This window comes from Rhinolophus sinicus, chromosome 3 (genome assembly GCF_057876585.1).
Source record: "Rhinolophus sinicus isolate RSI-liver-muscle chromosome 3, RSI-T2T, whole genome shotgun sequence".
In the NCBI taxonomy this organism is placed as follows: domain Eukaryota; kingdom Metazoa; phylum Chordata; class Mammalia; order Chiroptera; family Rhinolophidae; genus Rhinolophus; species Rhinolophus sinicus.
Genome location: NC_142503.1, coordinates 192,040,652 through 192,063,652, shown reverse-complemented (window position 1 = coordinate 192,063,652; position 23,001 = coordinate 192,040,652). Strand labels below are relative to the sequence as shown.

Genomic DNA, 23,001 nt, shown 5'->3' with positions numbered 1-23,001 from the left:
CATTTATTTAACCAAGGACTTTCCTCATGTATTTAATAAAGTTTCCCATTTTATTTAATGCTTTATCCTCCGGTGTTACTTTTTCACCCTCTGGAATTACACAAAGTGAATCTCTTCCTCCTTCCTCATAAGAGTTCTCAGTCTCCCCTGAAGTTCTTTTTAAGCTCAGCGTCCCCAGTTGTTTCGGTCTTATCTGTTCCGATCCCTTTCAGCCCTCTCTTACTACTTGTCTCCCTCCCAGAACGAGGGTCCCAGAACCAAAAGCCAGACGGCCAGGGGACGTGCTCGGTACTAGAGAGGGTTGTCCGCCAGGAGTCCTAACCTGGCACTGAGAGTGTTCCTGGAGGCCCTCCAGCCCTGTGCATGGGTGCATTTTTGGGGGAGGAGATGGTTCATGAATCTTACCAGATTATCAAATAATGGGTGGGGGTCCATGACCCAGAAAAGGTCCAGAACCACTGGTCAAGATGCTCTATCTCTGTAACCACAAACGAGGGATATTCCTAAGTTAAGAGTTGATTGTATGGTGAAATGCTGATGTTTGATTGTGCCTTTATGTCTCTTTTCCTCCAGTACGAATATGCTTTGAGACATTTGTACGTGCTGGTCAACCTTTGTGAAAAACCCTACCCAGTTGACAGGTGAGTCAGCACATGGCATTTGAAGCATCAGTATCAGTCTGAGAGCCGAAGGCAGCGGTACTGCTTTCCTTTTCTGCAAGTGGCCAGTTTTGCTTCTGCTACCTCCTGCCTCTAACTGGGGGAGAATTCAGAACAGATGCATTCTCTGTGAGAACCGTGGGGCGGGCCCGTCGCAAATGGCTGCCTGTTCCATGGTGGGTCATATGTGTCGTCGTTTCTTCAGAGTTGACATGCCTCATCAACTTCTTCCTGTTTCTTCCAGAATAAAATCGTCCATGGACAAGGTGTGCCTTGGCGCCTACTGAAACTCTGCCTTCTTGATGCTTTTCCAAGTGTGAACAGCGTCCCTGGGAATGTGTGCTAATCAGAGACTGAAGAAGTGGAGCAAGAGGGAAGCGAACCCCAGCCGCTCCAGCCCAGGCCTGTCTTGTCACGAGCGGGCTTGCTGGCCTCTTCCCTGGTCTCCTACAGGTCCCGTGTGATGCTCTGAGAAACTACAGATGTGACCGGGCAAAGCTCTGTGTTGAGAAAGGTCTATTTGCTTTTCTAAAGTTTTTTGCCCATTAGTTTTAAGGAGCAAGAGGTTCACTGGGGCTTCTTAACCAGTGAACACATCTCTGTTCCGAGGAAGTTCAAGCTGGAGCCTCTTATGTCTTCAGAATGATTTTACTGAAGGGGGACATGAGCCCCAACTGGAAAACTGTTTTTAGAAAATAATACAATTTTGGGCTGCTTTTGTATTTTATTTCACAATGAGGACACGTCCTTACAAAATAAAGCTTCTGACTAACCGCAAGTGCTCATTTCGGGCCCTGATTTTGTAGTGTATGCTCGTGGCCACATCTCCCCTCCTCCCTTCCGGCTTCTCGCCCTCCTGCTCCTCTGCTCCCCTGGGACTCAGCCTCCTGTGCCTTTGCTTCCTGCTCTTCCTCTTGCCCCGCAGTGCCTTTCCCTCCAGCAGACAGACCCTCAAGGTGTGTCTGCAAGTGCTGCTTCAACTTCCTCCACAACTTCCTCCACACCCCTCAGAAGGCGCCTCTCCTCCGTCTGTTTGCATGTTCTCTAGTCTCATACAGCGCATGTCAGGGTGTGCCCTTATACCATGCGTGGGGGCTGGAGGGTGAGCTCAGCTCCTGGAGGGCGGAGGCTGCCTGACTCGTCTGCATGTCCCTTGGCCCAGTGCCCCACACGGGGAGGTACTCGCGACGGGTTTGTGAAAGACATGTGAGTGGCACTAACCACATCCACGCTGTGGAATATCATGCAGCAATAAACAGGAACGGAGCGCTGGTCCGTGCTGCAACATTAAGCCACATGAAAGACACCCACCCCCAAAAGACCGCATGTTATAGGAGTCCATTGATAGCTCGTGTCCAAAAGAAGCAATTCTAGAAACAGAAAGTAGGTGACTGAAGAGGGGGAATGGGGAAATGGTGACTGCTGATGGTGTGAGGATTCTTTCTGAGGTGACGAACGTGTTCTAAAGTGGATCATGGTGATGATTGTACCTCTGAATATACTAAAAACCATCAAACTACATGTTACATGGAATTATGTGGTTTGTTAATTATATTTCAAGAAAGCTGTTTTAAAAAAAGCTAGATGCTGTTTAGATAGAGAAAAAAAGCAAAAAAAAAAAAAAAAAGTAACACTAAATGTTACACTTATGACCACCTGTCTTCATATAGTGAAAGCTGCCTTATTTAGCAATGATTGACGCGTTTGGAGTTGAATGGAATGAAAGGTGAGACACTGGCAAATAGGGTTATGTCTGTGACAAATTTAAAGGTGATGCATGTGTTTTGTAACACGTTGCGTACGGCGGGGTTTAAATCCCTCATACCCCTCTGTTCCGGCAGGTTTTTAAAAGAAACTACTTTAAAATGAACTCTTTAAAGCGTAAATGCTTCTATGTCATTTATTATTTTTCTATGGACTTTTTTAGTATTTACTCACCTATGATGTTAGTAATCCCTCCTGGTGTGATACTGCAGAAAGCAGCTTCCTTTGTGCAGTGGGACATGGTAAAAATTGCTTATGTACCGAGTTTCACTTCTCACTTTTTTTGATGCGCACACTTTACACACCCGTGTGTGATATTTTTTCTTTCCTCTTCCCACTGTGGGCTCCAGATGATGCGTGGCCAAATCTCCCGGGAGCCTGGCCGGATTGTCTTCCTTGGGGGCCCGCTGCGTAGGCACTTTCACAGCTGGTTCCCTATCGCCACTCGTCTCACCTCCCTGTCTTGGCTTCTCACTGCTCTCTGCCCAATCTTTTGAAATTCTCGTTATCCGTCCTTAACGCATGGCTCAGAAAAAAACGAAGATTCTCGTGATCCGTAAGCAACGTGTTAATGGGCCAATTATTTTTTTTATCAGCACGAACAGATGATTCTTTCTCAGTAAGGTTGTTCTCATAGGGCTAATCAAAATGACTTCAGGTTAAAGAACTCTTACTGTCCTACAGATTTTGGTGCTGTAGGGTTTTAAGTAACAAGTACAATAAGCTTATTGCATGTGTTTATCTCTAATGCTCAACAGTGGGCAACTCCAGGGCTGGCTGATGTTCAAAGAAATCAAATACTCAAAAGTAGAATTTTTAAAGGGAGTATCTTAAAAGGCCTCAGGATACAAGAGATAAAAGCTCTGTTTTTTTCTAGAACTGTTAACTACCCTCTTGATCCTGCTTCTCTTATTTGTCCTTCCCGTAGAACAAAAGTATACTTACCTATTTAACAAATACAGGAACTTGAATGTCTGGTTTTAAAGGGTAAAAGCAGTTATGTTTCATTTCTCAAATAAATGACAATTTCACAAGTCACAATGCCTTGACTGTTTCTCCTGTGGTTCATAGGGCCCCAGTAGAAATGGGCTCTCCGTCCCTTGTCTTAAGCCATTTCCTATTAGATTTCTAATAAAGGAGACCTTTCTATGCGGTCACAACTAGGACCAGCATTTTTTTTTCTAATTATATTTAAAGTGTAGAAACATGCTCTTCTGGCACAAGAGGTACATTGCACAGAAACATCCAGAGCAAAACATGGCCATCCCTTTCCTCCTTATGTCAATTGGTATTCCTCCTAATACCAAATGTCAGTGTGATATTAATTGTTACAGTCCCCTTTCTATGTATTTACGTAAGTATGTACAAATTAGACTTTACTTTTTACCTTTTCATTATAAAATAAAACATTTTCAAAAACCGTACAAAACAAGTGTATTGCTTAGTGAACTATAAGGTGAACACCCATGTAACTACCACTCAAATCAAGAGTCAAGTTTCTTGAGAATCAAAACCAACAAGATGTGTATACATCTACAAGGATATAGAGATGGTTGTCTTAAGGAATTGGCTCCGGCAATTGTGGAGACTTGGTAAGTCCAAAATTGCAGGCCGGAGACCCAGGGAGGAGTTACAGTTTGAGTCCAAAGGCTGTCTTGCTGGTGGACTTCCTCTCCATCAGGGAACGTCAGTCTTTCTCAAAGCCATCAACTGATTGGACGGCGCTCACCTGCATTATGGAAGGTAATCTGCTTGACTCAAAGTCGTCTCCTGATGTAAACGTTAATCTCATCCAAAAAACAACATCCAGAATAATGTTTGAACAAATACCTGGGCACTGTGGCCCAGCCAAATTGATACATAAAATTAACCATCACCCCAGCCACCCCAGAAGCCCTTCATCCATCCCAGTTGCGGCAGCCCTCCCCCTCCCCAAGTAACCACGCTCCCTGTGTTCTCTGTGGTTCTATCACAAGTGTGTGTCCATCGTCTAGTCCTCCCACTAAAAAAAATAGTAATGTCTTTTCAGTCTTTAACCTACAGGTTTCCTCATCTCTTCCAGTTTCTGTTGAACCCAGGCTGTTGATCTGTGTTCTCGGTCTGGATTTTGCTGATTGCATCCTCACGGCACCGGTCATCATGTTTTTCTGACCACCCCCCCGCCCCCCCGCTGTGTCTCTTACGAATCAACAGCTGGATCCAGAGGCTTGAACAGACCTTGGTCTAATCTTTCTGGTGAGGGTAGAGGTGGGGCTGCTTTTTAACGAGGAGGCTCACTGTGCCTGGGTTTCGCTCCTTTCTGACGTCATTACTTGTTGATACTCAAGGCCTAGATCCATGAATTCATTGAGAAATGGCAAATTGGTGCAATGCTATCATTTTTTCGTTTATTAGCTGGACTACTTTATCAGGAATCACTCCCCCTTACCTGCTATCCCCACCGGTGTAGCTCATGTCGTAAAGACAGGAAAAAGACTCAATTCTATCCTCTTATGTACCTAGTTTTTTGAATTGTTTCCTTTCTTCCTCAAAAGCTGACCCGGTAAGCTTTCTAACTATCATTTTGAACTCATAGATTTAAACATCTAATAGGTTTAAGTCCATTGTGCATCTTTATTGAAGCTCAAAGTGTCCTTTTTTGGCTGATGGAATCTTCCAGGTTAACTCCAAACACCCTTTGTCATGACCCTGGTGAGCTTCGGTAGCTCCTATCTGGCATGTCAAGATGTCCCACTCATTTGTGCATGTCCTGTCCCAAAGCTGGGATCAGCTATTTCTCTAGGAAACCCTGGTTTCTTTTCAGGAGAAATAGTATTTCAAGACAACAGTCTGAGTGCTGGTTTGGACATTGTTTCTAGGTCTTTTCTGTGAACAGAGACGGGAAATACTATATACAGATACGTGCATGCATGTAAGTTATCGATGCATGTGATAAAATGCATCGTCAGTTTATACTGTTATTTCCAATTCAAATTCAGGATTTTTAGTTAACTTCTCATATCAGCTATGTCTCCTACCACACCAAGAATGCTGATTCTCAAGGACACGGGATGATACAATTAGAATGTCTCTAATTATACTGATGTTCTCATCGATTATAATCACCGAAAAATTTTCTCTCTATATTCTATCCCCATTCTCCATTGTTTTAAAATGGTTGAACTAATATCTACATTGTTCAGTCACATAGTCATGGCGTACTATATTCTCATTTTAACCCTCATTTAGATTTAGTTATATCGATCATTATATACTTAATACCACTCACTAGTCCTTACGTTGATGTCTCTCTCGAGTCATTTAGGAGTTGCAAAGCATGTTCTCTAGAAGATTCCTCAGGGAGAGGTCATGGGAACCTCCTTCCCTGAGTTCTCCCATCTTGATAATCACGTTCCCTGTACCCTTCAAATACGAAATGGCAATTTTGCTGGGTGTAAACTACCTGACCCACTTTCTTTGAGTATCCGGTAATTTTACTAGAATGTGTTTTGGTGTTAGTTCTTCTGGGTTGATATTCTCAGGTACAAAAGGTGCTCTTGAAAATACAGTTTCAAAAAAATATCAGAAAGGTTATCTTACATTATAATTCTGCATTTTTTAAATATAATTCTCCATTCTCTTGGTTTGGTTTTCTTCTTCAGGGAGGCATGGTATCTGTGTATTCTATATTCTGTCCCTCTCTTTACTATTCATCATTCAAATCCTTTTTATCCCTTCATTTCTTTTTTTAAATATAAATTTTTTTTTTAGAACAGATTTAGATGTACAGATATATCAGAGAGTTAGCACAGAGAGTTCTCACATGTCCACACCCTGTCTTACATTTGTGTGGTACGTTTGTTAGAATTAATGAAGCAGTGTTGATACATCATTGTTAACTAAAGTCCATACCTCATTCGTCCTTCCTTAATTTTTAGCTGATGCCCTTTTTCTATCCCAGGATCCCTTCCTGGATACCACGTCACATTTAGTTGTCATAGTCTCCTTAAGCTCCTCTTAGCTATGTCAATTTCTCAAGAGTTTCCTTATTTTTAATGGCCTTGACAGTTTTGAAGTGTACCGGTTTGGTATTTTATAGAATGTCCCTTCATTGGGATTTGTCTGAGGTTTTTCTCACGATTAGGCTAGCATTATGGGTTTTGTTAGAATGATCACAGAGATAAAGTGCCATTTTCATCACATGTCAAGAGTTTGTCCTATTAAAATGAGTTCTCATTGGCCATGCTGACTTTGGTCACCTGTCTGGGGTGGTGTTTGCCAGGTTTCTCTATTGTACAGTTACTCTTTTCCTCCCTTTCCCATGCTCTCAGGAAGGAAGTCACTATGCACAGCCCACACCTAAGGAGTGGGAGCCGAGCTACCCCTCTTTGAGAGAGGAGTATCTGCGATTCTGCATGGGGGATTTGTGTCTTCCGCTTCATTTATTAATCTATTTAACCATTTATATCTGTGTGGACTCAGGGACATTTATTTGTACTTTGGGTTGTAATCCAATACTTCGTTGTGCAAATTATTCCAGTTTTGGCCATTAGGAGCTCTTTTAGTTGACTCCTGTGTCTATTCGATGTACTCCCCATTAATATAGGTTTGATTTTGTGTTTTCAGCACTTCCTTACTTTATGTTACTACACGATGCTCCAGGCTTATCTTGTATGTTTCCTGCCCCAGTCCTAGAATCAGCCATTTCTCCAAGAAGCGCTGTTTTTTTTTTTTTTTTTTTTTTTTAATTGGAGAATTGTATGAGAAACCCAGATCTGGGCATCTAGATGCGCTAGTTTCTTCTTCTAGGCCCTCAGAGCAGGGACAGCAAGTAAATACCAGGGGTGCCCCCAAAAATGTATACACATGACTTGTATTCATCTTTTGTTATCAGTACATATTATTACAATTTTAATACAGTTTGTTCCTTTCTTAAAATGTATATACATTTTTTTGGCACCCTCTGTGTATGTGTGTATACTAACCCATGTATATACACATACCTATAAATATTTCTCTATATAATCATCTATATCTGTATTAAGCTAAATGTGAGTTTATACTGATGTCTCCAACTCGATTCCATCACCGTTCTGACTTTCTCCGCTTTCTTATCTGTAAACCCCCATTCTGTCAGGGAAAAATGTGGCTCCCACCATCCACCATCCATTTGATTAACTCTTTGATTCCAGTGTACATGGATAGCAGTATCGGAATTATTCCCTGTGGAGAACAATTTTACCAACTAGATACAATTCTTACATGCAGTTCCCTTTGCTTTTGCTTTTATGAACTCTCATTTCCAAGGCTGTAAGGTTCTATGGGTTATGACAAACGCATAACATCACACAGCCACTGTTACACTTGCATACAGAGTAGTTTCGCTGCCCTAAAAATCCTGTTTTATCTGTTCAACCCTTCCATCTCCCCCGTGTCTCTGTCAAACGCTGACCTTTTTACTGTCTCCATATTTTTCCTTTCCCCCCGAATGTCATATAATTTGGATCATATAATATGTAATCTGTTCATAGTGGCTTCTTCCGCCTTAAGCATTTACGGTCCATTCATGTATTTTCGTGGTTTGATAGCTCATTTCTTTTTATTGCTGAATTCCATTATATGGATGTACCATAATTTGTTATGAGGGACATTTTGGTTGTTTCCAGTGTTTGGTGATTACAAATAAAGCTGCTATAAACATTCATATGTAGATCTTTGCATGGACATAGGTTTTTAAATTAGTTCAGTGAATACCTAGGAGAGTGATTACTGGATCGTATTGTAAAGACTGTTTAGCTTTGTAAGAAACTGCCAAACTGTTTTCCAAAGTGACTGTACCATTTTGCATTCCCACCAGCAGTGAAAGAGAGTTCTTGCTCTGCCTCCTCCCCAGCTTTTGTCAGTTTTGGGGATTTTAGCCATTCTAGTGTGTAGTGATAGCTCATTTTCCTTTACAATCCCTTAATGAAAAATCACGAGCGTCTTTTCATAAGCTTGCTTCCTATCTCTATATACTCTTTGTTGAAGTGTCTGTTCAAATCTTTTGCCCATTTTAGAATTGGGTGTTTTCTTATTGTTGAGTTTTAACAGTTCTTTGCATATTTGGGATACAAGTCCTTTATCAGATGTGTGTTTTGCAAATATGTTCTCCCAGTCTGTGGCTTAGCTCTTCATTTTCTTAACAGTCTTTTGCAGAGTAAAAGTTTTAAATTTTCATAAAGTTCAACTTATCGTTTTTGCTTTCATGGATCATGGTTTAGTAGCCTTCATTTATTTTTTAAAAAATTTTTTGCGTCTTCTTTTCCTACTAATGCACTTCCAGTTTTTTTTATTTTATTTGGTATTATGTTCCTTCTAGCTTAATCTTCATTTCTGAAATGATTACGTCTTTTTTTTTTTACCCGTCTTTTTTTTGGGGGGGGGGGGTAGGAGAACAGGACTTTATTGGGGAACAGTGTGTACTTCTAGGACTTTTCCAAGTCAAGTTGTTGTTCTTTCAATCTTAGTTGTGGAGGGCGCAGCTCAGCTCCAGGTCCAGTTGCAGTTGTTAGTTGCAGGGGGCGCAGCCCACCATCCCTTGCAGGAGTTGAACTGGCAACCTTGTGGTTGAGAGGACGCGCTCCAACCAACTGAGTCATCCAGGAGCTAAGCGGCAGCTCATTGTCTTCAATCTAGTTGTGGAGGGCGCAGCTCACTGGCCCATGTGGGAATCGAACTGGCAACCTTGTTGCCCAGAGCTCTCGATCTAACCAACTGAGCCACCTGTCCACTCCCTCAAATGATTACTTCTTTTCTTTCTACTATTTTCCTCAGTTCTGTTACCTCATTTCTGAGTTTTTCTAATTCTGATTCAGGTTGTTCTTTCATGTCTTGTATCATTTTCTTCATGTTTCCAAGCTCTCTGTGAAATAGGAGATTGCATTTTTGAGCTGTTTGGGGGGCTCATCTTTCTAATATCTTTTCTTTTTTTAAATTTTTTAATTAAATTTATTGGGGTGACAATTGTTAGTAAAATTACATAGATTTCAGGTGTACAATTCTGTATTACATCATCTATAAATCCCATTGTGTGTTCATCACCCAGAGTCAGTTCTCCTTCCATCACCATATATTCGATCCCCCTTACCTTCATCTCCCACCCCCCACCCCCCACCCCCCTTACCCTCTGGTAACCACTAAACTATTGTCTGTGTCTATGAGTTTCTGTTTCTCATTTGTTTGTCTTGTTCTTTTGTTGTTTTTGGTTTATATACCACATATCAGTGAAATCACATGGTTCTCTGCTTTTTCTGTCTGACTTATTTCACTCAGCATTACACTCTCAAGATCCATCCATGATCTAATATCTTTTCAATGGTCACTCATTTCACTTATGAGAATTATTAGGTCAGTTGAGGTGGCTGCATCCTTTCAGGGGAGATGGTCACCAGGTCAGCCAGGAGGACTGGAAGTGCAGACTGGATGTTTCTCAAAGGTAGAACCCCGTTCTCCCACTCCCCATCCTCGGGCCCTACATTTTCAGATCGTTTGACCCTGACCAGCAACTGAGTCTCTTCCTGAGCCAGGCTGGAAGGGGATAACCCCCAAATCTGTGCGTCTTCTGCCCCTTGGCATCGTGCACGCACTGCCCACTCCCCATGCCCAAAGCTGATGCAATCTGCTCCCTCTTAAGCCTGTGTTCCCCTCAATCTCAGCTGAAGGCACCACCCTCCACCACAGCGTCCAAGCCGGGAATCCGGAAGCTCGTCTGGGATCCTTCCTCTCCCACACCCATCGATCACACACCCTCCATCACATTCTGCTGATTTTACATCTTTAACACTTCTCCACCCCTGTTCCCTCTTCCCCACTTTAGACCTCACCTCCTCTCCCCCAGATGACTACTGCAGGCTTCAGTACGTCCCCCCTGCCTTCAGCCTGGCTCCCTTCAATTCTGCTCCACGTGGGTGGAGAACCTCCAGACTCCTTGTGCCACCAACCAGGAATACGCAGCCCTGGTCTGACCTGCCCCTTCTGTCTCATGTCCCATGAGTCCTGGCCTCAGGCTTTATGTTCACGTCATCCTGAAATGACCAGTTACCCTGCATCTAGCACACTTGGATTTCATTTTTCTGTGATTTTTTTCCCTTTCTTCCATCTTCCTTGTCAAGAACTGTCACGTCTAAGATTTTACCCCACTTGCCAGCTAACAAGGTCACCTGCCACAGTGTCATAGGTGCTGGCAGGAGATAGGAGATTCCTGGGTCTGAGACAAAGGACTTTATTCCTGGCACAGGCTGTGCGAGCTTCATGTTTGCTTCCATTTTCCCCACCCAGCCAAGTGCCCTGAGGGTGACGCGGGGGTGGGCCCAGGTGGATGTGGGCGCACACTGGGTCTGAGGCAAGCTGAGCAGCCCCAAGTTTAGGAAACTCCTGATCTTTTACACAAGGCTGCTAGCCAACGAGCCCAATGTTTGCCCCGTGGGGAGACCCTGTCTGCCAAGGTGAGACATTATTTCATTATCCTGGTCAGGAAAAAATATCTGCCCTTATCCCAGGAGGGAGAAACTATATCTTCCAAGGCCATTCAAATACTCTTCAAAAGAGGCCTGGAGGGCCGGCCCAGTGGCTCAGGTGGTTGGAGCGCTGTGCTCCTAATGCTGAGGTTGCCAGTTCGAATCCCACATGGGCCAGTGAGCTGTACCCTCTACAGCTAAGATTGGGAACAATGGCTCTACCTGGAGCTGGGCTGCCATGAGCAGCCGGAGGTTGGCGTGAGCGTGTCATGTGGGGTCTCTGCTCCCACTTCCCACATAAGAACGCAGGACATGGTGAGGCCAAAAAGGAACACCCACGGAGCCATAGGTAGGGGAGTCATACCACCATAGTCTCACTGGTCTCGCTGGCGGCTGGGTTGGAGACACAGGAAGCAGGAGCCACACGATCCGCCACCTGTCGTCCACTTCTCTTCCAACCAACCTCACTTGCTAACTGCAACCTGCTTCTCTGCAATCCGCAATCCACCCTCTGCGCTTGCTAGCTCAGCCACAGCAGTTATATCAGTGGCTAATGGCTCACTGGTAACAGCTGATGGCCAACTAGTCACAGCTGATGACCATCTACTACCCGAGCCAGCACCTTTCCACGTGAGGCCGAGAGCCTGGAAACTGCACTCCTGGCTCCGTCCCCACAGTGCTGTCATGAGCGGCCAGCAGCCAGCGTGAGCGGCCAGCAGCCGAGAGCTGCCGTGAGCTGCTGTGAGCGGCCAACCGATGACTGGCGACCGACTGCTTCAGCCAGGGGGAGCTCAAGGCTCATAATAGCAGCATGGGCCAGGGAGCTGTGTCCTACACAACTAGACTGAGAAACAATGGCTTGAACCGGAGTTGGGGGGGGCAGTCAGAAGAAAGGGGGGGGAAAGATAGCTGGAATAAAAGCTGTCAATCACTCTTCACCAGATGGGCAGAAATGCAAGAAACCCATGGAGGGTTACTCCCAGCAGCCCTGCAAGTGTTCTTGTATTTCCTTCTTCTGCTCTTCGCCAACTCCTTATCTGTCAAGACCCAGCTCAGGCACCCGTCTCCAGAAAGCTCTTTGTCCCTCCAGATGGTTGCCTACCCTTCACTCCCTCAGGCTGCCATAATCCCCCATGCCGACCATCATCATCCACTGGTCACATTAAACTGAAAATATGCTCATGGCTCAGCACCCCCAGATTTGACGTCACCTGTACGTAGACCATATAATGCCTTCGCAGAGATTTGGAAAAGGCGTCCCTTCTGGTGGACACAGTCCTGTGCCAGAGTGTAGACCTTGACAAGTGGAGCCCACACTGGATTTCAGTCCCTTGGCAGTGAACAACTTTCCTGCCCATATGGTCTAGTCCTGAATTTACCTTTTCAAATAGATCCGAGGCTCCCCACTGCCCACCGCCAGCCAGGAGCCTGTGAGATCCCTGCACAAGCCTGGGAAATCAGGGTATAAGCACTCTCATTTTAAGACTGGAGAAATGGAGTCACAAAGATGTGAAGCAAGCTGCTGAGGGCTTGCAGCTGGCTTGGAGCTCCGGTCTCCTGGCTGAGGTTCATCCCGCACTGCTGCTGAGTAGGCTTTCTGACTTTGAAGCCAAACAGATTTCAGAGTTCCCTTTTGGCTTAGTGCTGAGTGGGCTGCAAAGAAATGATTCCTGGAGAGCCTTTCTTGGAAACCAATGTTTCCCAACAAACAGTATGACAGCTGAGGAAGAGGGAAAACCACCGCTTGGAGCTGCCGCTTTCCTTACCAAAGTCCTGCTCCATGTGACCTCCCTGAGAAGGAAGAGCCTGGTCCCTGCCACAGCTGCTGCCCACTTCCACCATGTCAGACGACACTGCCAAGCAGGAGGCAGCCCCAGTCCCTGCCAACCGAGAGCATACACCGTGACCGCAACTGCAAATGCAGTTGGCCTTGCAGGCATGGCCTCAGGCCACCAAGTGGGGACAGCAGGCTTGTCTGTGAGTGGGGGCAATAGAGCATGTCTACACTGCACGCAAAGGACCCTCCCCTCCTCTCTTTGTCTCTCTCTCAGGGCCTTTCTGCTCTTCTCCGCCCAGTTAGCTCACCTGCAGGCCTGTCCCTTGTCCCCTTCGCAGAAACTTGCTCAGAACGGGGGGCGAATTGGATAGACCACATTAAGGTTTTGTGAGGCCACCACAGGCCAGGCATCTTCAGGGCCAGTTTGAGACTTTTCCTGACGGGGAGGACTTAGTACCCAGCTGTTCATGGCCAGGAAGGGGACACAGCTAGGCATGGGAATGGAGGAACAGCAAGGCGAGAGCACCGTGGGTGGCTTCTCCCAGCACTGCTGCCCCGGTCCCAGCCCCAGACTCAGGCTGTGGGGCCAGTAAAGCAGAGGGAAGGAGGGAGCCAGCCCTTCAAGGTGAGAGGGGACAAATGTCGCGAAGGAGACACAGGATGTCATAACACACAGATGTCTTATGTTCCAGGCTGTGGTCCTGTCACCCTTGGGGATGCACACAGACACACAGCTCTGGACTCCTGACCCCTTGCTCAGGGCCTGTGGAGAAGCCAGGTCTGTTCAGTGGCATCTGTCCTGTTGGTCAGTTCAGTTCTACGATGCTCACCATGGACGGCTGCCTCAGGCGAGGTCACCCAGAGACGGGGCCGAGAGGCAAGGCTTCTCCGACTTTAGTTTCCTGTAAACAAATCACTTAGGATGCTGCATGGGGCAAGAATGCCCTAGATTTGGGGGTCAGTCAGCCCTGAGTTCAAACCTCACTTTGGCTTCTAACCGGCCATGTGACCTTGAGTGAGTCAGTCATCTCCTGTTATGAGCTCAATTGTGTCCTTTGAAGTTCATATGTTGAACCCGTAACCCCCAGTACCTCAGAATGTGACTGTATTTGAAGACAGCCTTTAAAGAGCTGATTAACTTATCTGAGGTCATATGGCTGGACCCTGATCCAATAGGACGAGTGTCCTTATAGGAAGGTGCACACATGCACAGGGAAAAGGTCCCCTGGGGACACAGCAAGAGGTGGCCCTCTGTGAGCTACGTACAAACCAACCCTGTTGACATCCTGATCTCAGACTTTCAGCCTCCAGAACTGGGAGGAAATCAGTGTCTGTTGTTGAAGCCCCTCAGCCTGTGGTCTTTCGTTGTGGTGGCCCACGCAGACTGGTACAGCCCTTCCTTTGAGCTTCCATGTCCTCATCCATCAATACCTCCCCCAAGGGGCTGTTGTGCACATTACATAAAATAATGCTAATGGCAGCAGACAAGCCGAGGGCTTGGCATGGGTGATGCCATCTCAGGGCCCTGGATCAGGCCCTCCCACCTGAGGTTGTCCTGTCCTACCCCCCTGGGGGCACAGGCATCTAGATGACAGGGGCTCCAGGTGGCCCCAGACCTCCTGCTTTCTGGCCTCTCCTGATGGGTGGACCCTAGCATTGGCTTCAGGACAGTGGGCTCGGCGCACACGCTCACATACATGTGTATACATGCACATGCGGTGTACAATGGCCCCTCAGTCCAGTTCAATGGCTGGTTCTGCCCGCTTCCAGGCTTGGTGCCCAATCCACCCTCTGAATCCTACCCCTCCCCAAGCTTGGGCCACACCTGGGCAAGAGGGTGCTTGGGTAAGTGGACCCCCTCTGACCTTCTCCTCCAGTCTCAGGCCTCGTGGGAGGCACTGGGTACCTGGCCGTACAGCTGGGGGCACAAGGCTGTGTGGCCAGCGTGGCTCTGGGCTTTGGGGAGCACTGGAAGCTCAGGAAGGGGACAGGGTCTGCATGGGGGAGGCCAGGGGAAGGAAGGGCAACCAGGGATCATAACTGGCTGCCCTCAGCTGCTGGGTATTTGCCCGTTTCCTCATGTGTGTTATACCACCTCCCAGCATGGAAAGTCCTCCAGGGCTGGCTGTATCTGGAACAATCCCCTCCGCTCACATTGGGTTAGCCCGGAGCCTGCGTCTGACAGGTGTTTGTTGGCTGGTTGAATGAACTGGTTGATGATGCCGTTTAATTCAGGTATGTCCAGCTCCTCTCCCCCGGGCATGCTGCTCATTGTCATCCGTGCAAACTTTGTTTTGTTCTCTGCTGTTTCCCAGGGCCTAGAAGAGGGCTGATATTTAGCAGGCACTCAACAAATACATATTTTAAATTAATGCTGAGGGCACAGACTTGAATGGTCCAAACCTGGTGGAGAAAATAGAAGTATTAACAAGACTTACTGCAATTCAATGAGATATCACTTGTGAAAGGGATGAGCCCAGGGGGCTGTGGGAATGTGGACAAGACTGTCTATCCGGTCAGCCCAGGAAGTCAGGGAAGGCTTCTTGGAGGAAATGGGCTTTGATGGGTGAAGAGTAGTTTGACCAGGCAAAGACTGTGCCTCTGGGATGGATAGCAGAGGCCGGAAGGTGAGACTTTTGGAAAATAATCCAGAGGTGGGAACGATGGTGAGGAGGCAGGAGATGACCAGGGTGAGGGGCAGACAGGGGTCAGGACCCGGGGGGCTGAGTACACTGCAAATTCTGTCAAAAGACAGGGCCCTCAGTGGAAAGGAGGAAGTCTTCTGAACCCCTCCTGGGAAAGGGTTTAGGATGTTAACAGGGGGGCCTGGCTGGCTGATCAGAGAGCCAGCCCCTTGACAAAAGGAGATGCCATTTTCAAAAGGATTTTTATTAAATTCTCCCCACACGATGCCTTTTGCCACAATTGCCACAGCCCTGGGGTGTGTCCACCAGGGAAAGGGCCCTGTCAGTGTTCCTGTGTGGCCGAGGCTGGGCTCGTCCATGTAGCCATGGAGCTGGCCTCCTTTGGAAGTCCTGGTGTATGTCTGGCTGCTTCTGGAGGGTTCAGAAACGGTGTGTGTAGGGGGGACGGTGGGTGCTGGTAGCTGAGGGCAGGCTCTGGTGCACAGATGAGGGGGCCTGTCTCTTCAGCACATACCCTGAGAGACGCTCCTGAGATGCGGGGTGCAGCCAAAACATCCCAGCTCCGTCTGGGGATGTGCGGCCAGGCCACGCCTCCTGAGGACAGTCCTGGGGAAGCTAAGCTCTTCCCGGAAAACACTGAGGACTGGGCAGGAGTGCGTGCGTGCGTGCGTGTGCGTGTGTGTGTGTGTGTGTGTGTGTGGACAGATGGCCTGGCCTGAGGGGCTGCATGTGAACAGGGGCCAGGCTCGGGCTCTTGTGCTGCAGCTGGTGGAGAGTCCCTTGTCTCTCTGAGCCTGTTGCTCTTCCTAACAAATAACTTGGCCTCTCCCTGCTCTGACTCTGCTTTAGGAAGCACCTTGGCCACTGCTTCACGTCATTTTCACGACTGTCCTGCCCTGTTGGCCTAGGCATGCTCAGCGGGTTGCAAGCATGTGTGACGAGCGGGCATTCATGTTGGGAGTGTATGTGTGGTCAGATGAGGGGCGCCTGCCTGTATGAGGGGTGCAGCTGAGTGTGAGTGTGGGGGGTGAGCGAGTGTGAGCCCGGTCTGCCCGCTTCGCTGCCCAGCCACTCTCGGTAAACACTGCCATGGAGGGGGCTACAGTGGCCCTGGCCTCATAGGAAGTTGGGCTCTCGCACCACGAGGCAGGGTGGGTCCCCGCTGCCCTCGCCGGCGTCCAGGGGCCGGTACACGAAGTGGAAGTCGCGCTTGGGCTCACTCCGCAGCAGATAGCCCTTGATGTGGTGCGGCAGCGCCTCGTCCGCCAGCTGGAAGCAGCGCCCGTCCACCAGCACGAAGAGCCGGTAGTCCTGGGGCTGCAGCACCTCAAACTTCTCCGCGCACTGTGCGCACAGCGCCTCAGCCAGCGTGTCCGCCCGCGACGCCAGCGTCCGTGACTGATGCTCAGGCTCCAGGTACGACACGCAGATGAAGTCCTGCGGGGCGAGATGGAGGGGGGCTTGTGTCACTGGCTGGCCAAGCTGGTCCTATCTCACCCCACCCCAATGCTGGGAGCTTGGAAAGGGGTGAGGCGCTGAAAGGCCTTGGGCAAGTCCTTTTTCTCTCCGGGCCCCTCGCTGTAGAGACAGGGGATTGTCGGAGCAGTCGTGAGGCTGGAAGTCAGGGCACCTGCAGCTGACCCTGCTGTGTGACCTAAGGCAAGGCCTGTAACTCTCTCAGCTCCCCTCTCAATGGGGCTGACGCTCTGGGTGAGTCAGTGGCTTTGAGTCTTGGCAATGAGGGGTGAGCGCGCCCCCTGGTGGCCAGCCCATGGGTTCGCCATCATTTATTGATCTGTCACTTCCTCATCATCTCTGCCTCTCTGAGTCTTCCTGCACCCCAGGAGTATAAATAAAATCGGAGTCAGATCCCAGCCCTAGCATCCCACGGTGTAGCTGGGGCTGCAAAGTCAGGTGGTACAGTTTAGCCCTTAGGGTTGGAAGAGCCTGGGTGTGGGGGGGGCTAGGGAGGAGCTGGAAGGTGTGGGTGGGCTGTAGGGGGTGGGGGAAAGCTTGGTGGAAGCGGGAGGCAGCTGGGCCTGAAAGGTGGCGGGTTTAGGTCAGGTGGAGAGGGGCACCGCAGGAGCCACGTGGGCAAGGGTGAGGCGATCCCTGCGGGGCTGGGGAGGACTCGCACACACACGATGGCATGTAAACCTTCTTCTACCAGCCTGGGAGGGAGCACCATATGGCGGAAGGATGGGCCCTCCACTCCCTGCCTGGCTTTGAATCTGCTCCCACTCACTGTGTAACCCTGACCTCTGTGAGCTTCCATTTCTTCAACTGTAAACTGGGATAACACCAGTCCTCGCACCATGGTTGTGAGCAAGCATGTTAAAGTAGCTCGCATTTCCCCAAGTAATCCTGAGAGCAGGTAGGAAGGTGTGCGTGGCTGCCCCCTTGTGGAAGGATGGTAACAGCACAGCTTTTCCAGGATGACGATGGTAAGGATGAAGAGGACTAGAGTGGTGAGTGCATATAAGGCGCCAGGCTCTGGGTCAGGAGTTTCACCGGGATTGCCCCCTTCTTCCAAGAGGGGAAGCCCAGCCCACTCCCTCGGTCTTAGTGGCTGCCTGTGCTTTCCTTGTCCGCCATTAGGCCTCCCAAGGGCTCTTTATACCTAATGACGACTGTCAGGCTCTGGGCTTTTACTCCCAGGGAAGGAAGGAATTTAGGGCGTGGGGTGCAGTGGAGGCACTAGGAGGGGGCAGAGGGTGCTGCTCTCCCCTGACCCCAGAAATAGTGCTAGGGGTTCCTCATCCCTGGTCCTAGGTCTCTTTCCTAAGCTTCACCTCCCCAGTGGGAGGCACTGATGCTGTTTGGCTCAGGATTGGGAATCCACAGAGTGGAAGCAAGAAGTAGGAATACCTGGGTCAGGCTGGAACCACAAATGCCCATATTCCAAGAGTTGGTGGAGGGACAAGTGTCCCAGGAGGGGGTGGGGAACAGTGGTATGCTGAAGCTGGCTCTTGCCAACTCATGCTGACTCATACCAGCTTGAGAAAGCCAACGGGGTACATCTCCCAATTCCAAGTTTAGTGCTGCCAAGTATTAGGTTGGTGCAAAAGTAATTGCAGTTTAAGAGGTTAAAAACCATTGCAAAAACCACAATTACTTTTGCACCAACCTAATAGCTTGAAATCAATAGAAGCTTTTTTTTCTCCAACCCAGAGAGCCAATTACTGAACATTATCCAAACACCATTGATTAGAGGAGTGGGGACATCAACTTGGCAGCCTAGAACATGTACTGGGCAGTAAAGCTCATCTGGTCCACAGTCTACTTGTGCTGATAGGGAAACTGAGTCTCAGAAAGGGGCAGGGAGTGCTCAGGGTTACACAGGAAGCTAATAAACAGCTGGGTCCATACCTCGAGCCTCTTGCTTCCCAGGCCTGGGCTCTGTCCGTTGCACATGGGCCATCTTGAAACCCAGGGTTGGGGTTCAGGTCCAGTGTGCTCTGGGTGTCAGGGAAGTCAGTCTGCGTAGCTATTTACATCTCTGGATTGCTGCTTGGCTCACTGGCCTAACTCCCTCCATTCTGCACACACCCCAGTCCCACTCTGTCCCAGGCCCTGGGCTTGGGGCTCCTGATACGTGTGACACTGGGCCTTCCCTCCTAGGACAACAGCGTCATACATAGATGGTTACACTATGGCGTGAAACCTGCTGTAAGGGGGAGAGCAGCTGTAGCAAGCACAGAAGGGGGCAACTAACTCAGGCTGTGGGGGGTGGGGCACAGGTGGGGGGTCAGGGAAGAAAACGAGGATGGACAAGTGGCAGCCGGTGAAGCAGACATGCACCAGCATGGGCAGTGGAAGTTGAGCTCAGCATGTTTAGAGAATTAGGGGCAGCTTGATTTGATGCAGCCTGGGGGTGTGGGGTGATGGGAGTGGAGGAGGAGCCAGGAGTCTGGCCACCAGTGGTTTGAATACTGAGTTTTTATACAGAGAGCTGGGAGGGATGGGAGACTGGATTGGAGGGGGCAGGCTAGGAGCAGGGGGACCTTGGCATCTGCTGCATTTGTGTAGCGACCAAAGGGCGAGGCTGTACATCAGCTCATGGACTCCCCAAAAGTGGGACTGGCGTGACTTATGTCCACATCTCCAGACCTAGCAGGGTGCTGGACATAGATGGTGCTAAGGAATGGTGGATACAAGTCTCCTCCCTCCTATCCCCGTCTTGTCTGCTCAACGCCAACGCCTGGTGGTACTTTTCTAGGCCTTCTCCCTTGAAGCTGGCACAGGGCTGGGTGCGCACTGGCAGGCACTGGCTGGCCAGCCAGAACAGCCAGCTGGTATCAAGCTCCTGGTCCAGCAGTCATTGGGAATGGTATCTGGGGCACGGTCCCCTTCCATCCTCTGTCCCAGGCGTCACCTGCACGGAGGATCGGGAGGCTCGGGCCTTGTTGAGCGTGCGCCTGCGCTCCCAGCGGTGGATGGAGTCCTGCACCTCCACACTCAGTTGCCGGGTCACCGTGATCTTGTCGTAGTTCTTGATATGCTCCAGGGCCCCATAGGTGGTGGTCAGATAGTAGGAACCTGCCGACACAAGGGTGTGCAGGCTGAGCCAGGACGACTCCCAAAGGGAAGGAGCCAGTTCTAGCCGCCCCGCCCCGCCCCGCTCCCCCCCCAAAGCTCCACCCACCGCTGCTGCCACGACGCCGACAGCGCAGCTACCTGCGAGCTTCAGGCAGGTGCGTGCTCCACAGCCTACGAGCTTCCTGAAGTCCAGCCCGGAGCTCTCAGGCCCTTTGCATTGGCTTCCCTTCGGGATGGAACTCTTGCTTATTTTTCAAATGTTGTCTTACATTTTAAAGGATACACAAAAAACTGACTAACGTGGATGTTTTTAGGGTGGGAAAGGGGTGGCTGGGAGACATGGGTGGGCAGACTTCTCACTGTATGTGTTTATATACACACACATATATAAGCATACACAGCGATATATACATCGTATTTAACAATTTTAAAAAGATGCAGCTGGGCCGGCCTGGTGGCTCAGGTGGTTAGAGCTCCATGCTCCTAACTCCGAAGGCCGCTGCTGGTTCGATTCCCACATGGGCCAGTGGGCTCTCAACCACAAGGTTGCCGGTTCAATTCCTCGAATCCCGCAAGGGATGGTGGGCTCCGCCCCCTGCAACTAAGATTGAACAGGGCACCTTGAGCTGAGCTGCCTCCTGGGTGGCTCAGTTGGTTGGAGTGCATCCTCTCAACCACAAGGTTGCTGGTTCGACTCCCGCAAGGGATGGTGGGCTGTGCCCCCTGCAACTAGAAAACGGCAACTGGACCTGGAGCTGAGCTGCGCCCTCCACAACTAAGACTGAAAGGACAACAACTTGACTTGGAAAAAAGGCCTGGAAGTACACATGGTTCCCCAATAAAGTCCTGTTCCCCTTTCCCAATAAAATCTTTAAATAAAAAAAATAAAAAATAAAATAAAAAATGTTTGAGAAGCACTAGCCTCGTTGAGACCCCTCAATTTAGAGAGAGGGAGGGTGACTTCCGTGGGTTCCTTCCCACTCACCAAGCCTCTTTCCCCAGCCTTTTATGTGTCAGGACAATGATTTTTGAAATGAGGCTTATTTTCCTAGTTACCTACCCAAATCTCATTTTCCCTTTCTTCCTAACTCTACTGAACTCTACTTTTTTGGGGGTGAAACAACACTCAACTAAAAATGCTCATTTCCCAAACTCCCTTGCAGCTCAGGGTAGAGGGCAGGAGATCCCCTTCTGGCTACTTAGATGCAAGTCAAGTCCCCGGGTAGGACTTCCAGGAAAGCCTTTTGAAAGGGACAGACTCAGTTGCTATGTCCCTTCTGGGTTTTGTCCATCCCATTCCTCCTGCCTGGAATACAGAGGTGAGCCCAGAGGCACAGCAGAGGGAACAGGCACAAAGAAAGAGGCCCATATCCTAAAGAACAATGGAAAGCGCTGGGTCCACGATTTCCTAATGGAAGGGCTAAAACCTGCCATCATTATCAGTTGCTTACCAGAGGACTTCTTGATTCAAGAGACAAAATAGCCCCTCACTCTGATTTAAATCATTATTAGTTACATCATGAGTTATTTGCAGCTTAAAGCATTCCTAACTTACATTGGCTGAAGCCGCCTACATATACCTACAAAGCCCATAATCAATATGGGAAAATTCACACCCTGGGTGAAGTGGGTGGGGGTTGGGGGGTAAGATAAAGGGGTTTACGGCCATAGGATTGCTCACCCTGTCATAGCAGGAAAGAGACAATTATTTTTTTTATATGTCAAGGCCTGCATGGAACTTGGTTTGATGTCCCTTATCAGAGAAGGGCCAGTAAACCACTCATGTGTCTCATTTCCCAGTGGAGCGCAAAGCCGACGTGTGCCAGGAAGCCTTCCCTGGGGCCTCCGCCCTTGCTGCCCGAGAGTCCCTGTCCTCTAGTTGGCATGCCTTGATGGGGCTGTTTCCCAGTTGTGATCATGGCTCCCTGGCTAGGAACGGAGGGGCTGAGTGCAGCGCTCGGAGGGAGAACACAGTGTTGGAGTTAGAGAGCAGGATCTAGGGCTGCCTTTCAGCAGCCAGCTCTGTGATGTCTAGTGAGTTAGAGCCTCCCTTTCCTCACCTGCAAATCCTATAGTGTCGTTGTGAAAAGTAAACGAGATAATACATGTAAAGTGCAGTACTTAGGTGACCCAAGGGAGGTGCTCTGGGGCTTCTCACCGGTCTCAGGAGAAGGGGGAGGAACTCCAAGCTCTGCCGCTCACTCTTCCTGCTCAAGCCCTGCTATTCCAGAGCTCAAGTGGCCCTCGCGGCAACTTCCCTTTGACTGGGGTCTCTGCAGTGCCTGCCAGGACCACTAGGTGGCAGGCGATCCCTCCCACTGCGAGGTTTGGAGCTGGTTGTCCTCTTTGGGTAGAGAGTCCTATTTCTCCAACATTTATAGGAAAAACTCACTGCCCCTGTTAAGCTATTAGCCCAGCATGGCCAGATGTCAGCCAGCATGGACAGTGGACATGGGTGAAGGAGTCCATGAGGGTGCTTCTGGGAGAGGCTTGGATTTTGAGCTGGCTCCAGCCAGGTGCAGCAGAGGCCTGGGTATCCCATTGGCTCCATAATTGCCCAGAGTGGTAGGATTTGCAGAGAGAGGCTAGAAAGGGGCTGGGGTCCCATCAGCCTAACGTTCAGATCCTCTCTACTTCTGATCTCTGCTGACCTTCGCACACAATATGCTTGCTGCAAAGAAAATGGGACGCAGTCCCTGGTCCTTTGCCAAATTAAAGCATGTAGAACCAGTTGAAAAAACATGAAGGTCCCAAAATACAGACTCTGGAATCTGGCTTTTGGGCTTTTTGTTGAATGCAAAACTGTTTGTTCATATGAACTGTGAAACACGAGAAGGCCAAGCCCAGCTCCATCTCTCTTTCTGCCTTCAGCTACCTCTATAGAACGCTTAAGCACCCAGACAGTTTGAAAACCCCAACTCTAGCCCAACACTCCACTTTCCCAAGACAGAGAGGTTCAGGGACTTGCCCCAGGTCTCCAGCCAATGAGCCTCCATACCGCTCTTTTTACTACATCTTGTTAGTTCTCCTCTTAGGTTTGAGCAACTGAAGTTCTCAAGACTGGGGACTCCCTGAAGGCCTGCCCTGTCCCATCCCAGGCACCTCTGAGCTCTGCAGAGGATCAACGGCAGGAACTGGCCAGC

At 49.1% G+C, this 23,001-nt stretch overlaps 2 protein-coding genes across 3 annotated transcripts in view; one reads left to right on the top strand and one right to left on the bottom strand.

Annotated features, from left to right (window-relative positions):
- Window positions 1-1,437, top strand: part of LGMN (legumain) — a 37,316-nt gene extending 35,879 nt beyond the window's left edge. For both annotated transcript variants that reach the window (XM_074327025.2, XM_019745360.3), the window contains exons 13-14: window positions 574-641; window positions 904-1,437. In XM_074327025.2, coding sequence (XP_074183126.1) covers window positions 574-641; window positions 904-946 — 111 coding nt within the window. In that variant the 3' untranslated portion in view covers window positions 947-1,437. The remainder of the gene's footprint in view (window positions 1-573; window positions 642-903) is intronic.
- Window positions 1,438-15,547: 14,110 nt separating this feature from the next.
- Window positions 15,548-23,001, bottom strand: part of RIN3 (Ras and Rab interactor 3) — a 112,060-nt gene continuing 104,606 nt past the window's right edge. Inside the window, exons 9-10 of the mRNA XM_019745336.3 lie at window positions 19,695-19,858; window positions 15,548-16,756 (exon numbers count right to left, since the gene is read on the bottom strand). Of these exons, the coding sequence (XP_019600895.3) occupies window positions 16,436-16,756; window positions 19,695-19,858 (485 nt within the window). The 3' untranslated portion in view covers window positions 15,548-16,435. The remainder of the gene's footprint in view (window positions 16,757-19,694; window positions 19,859-23,001) is intronic.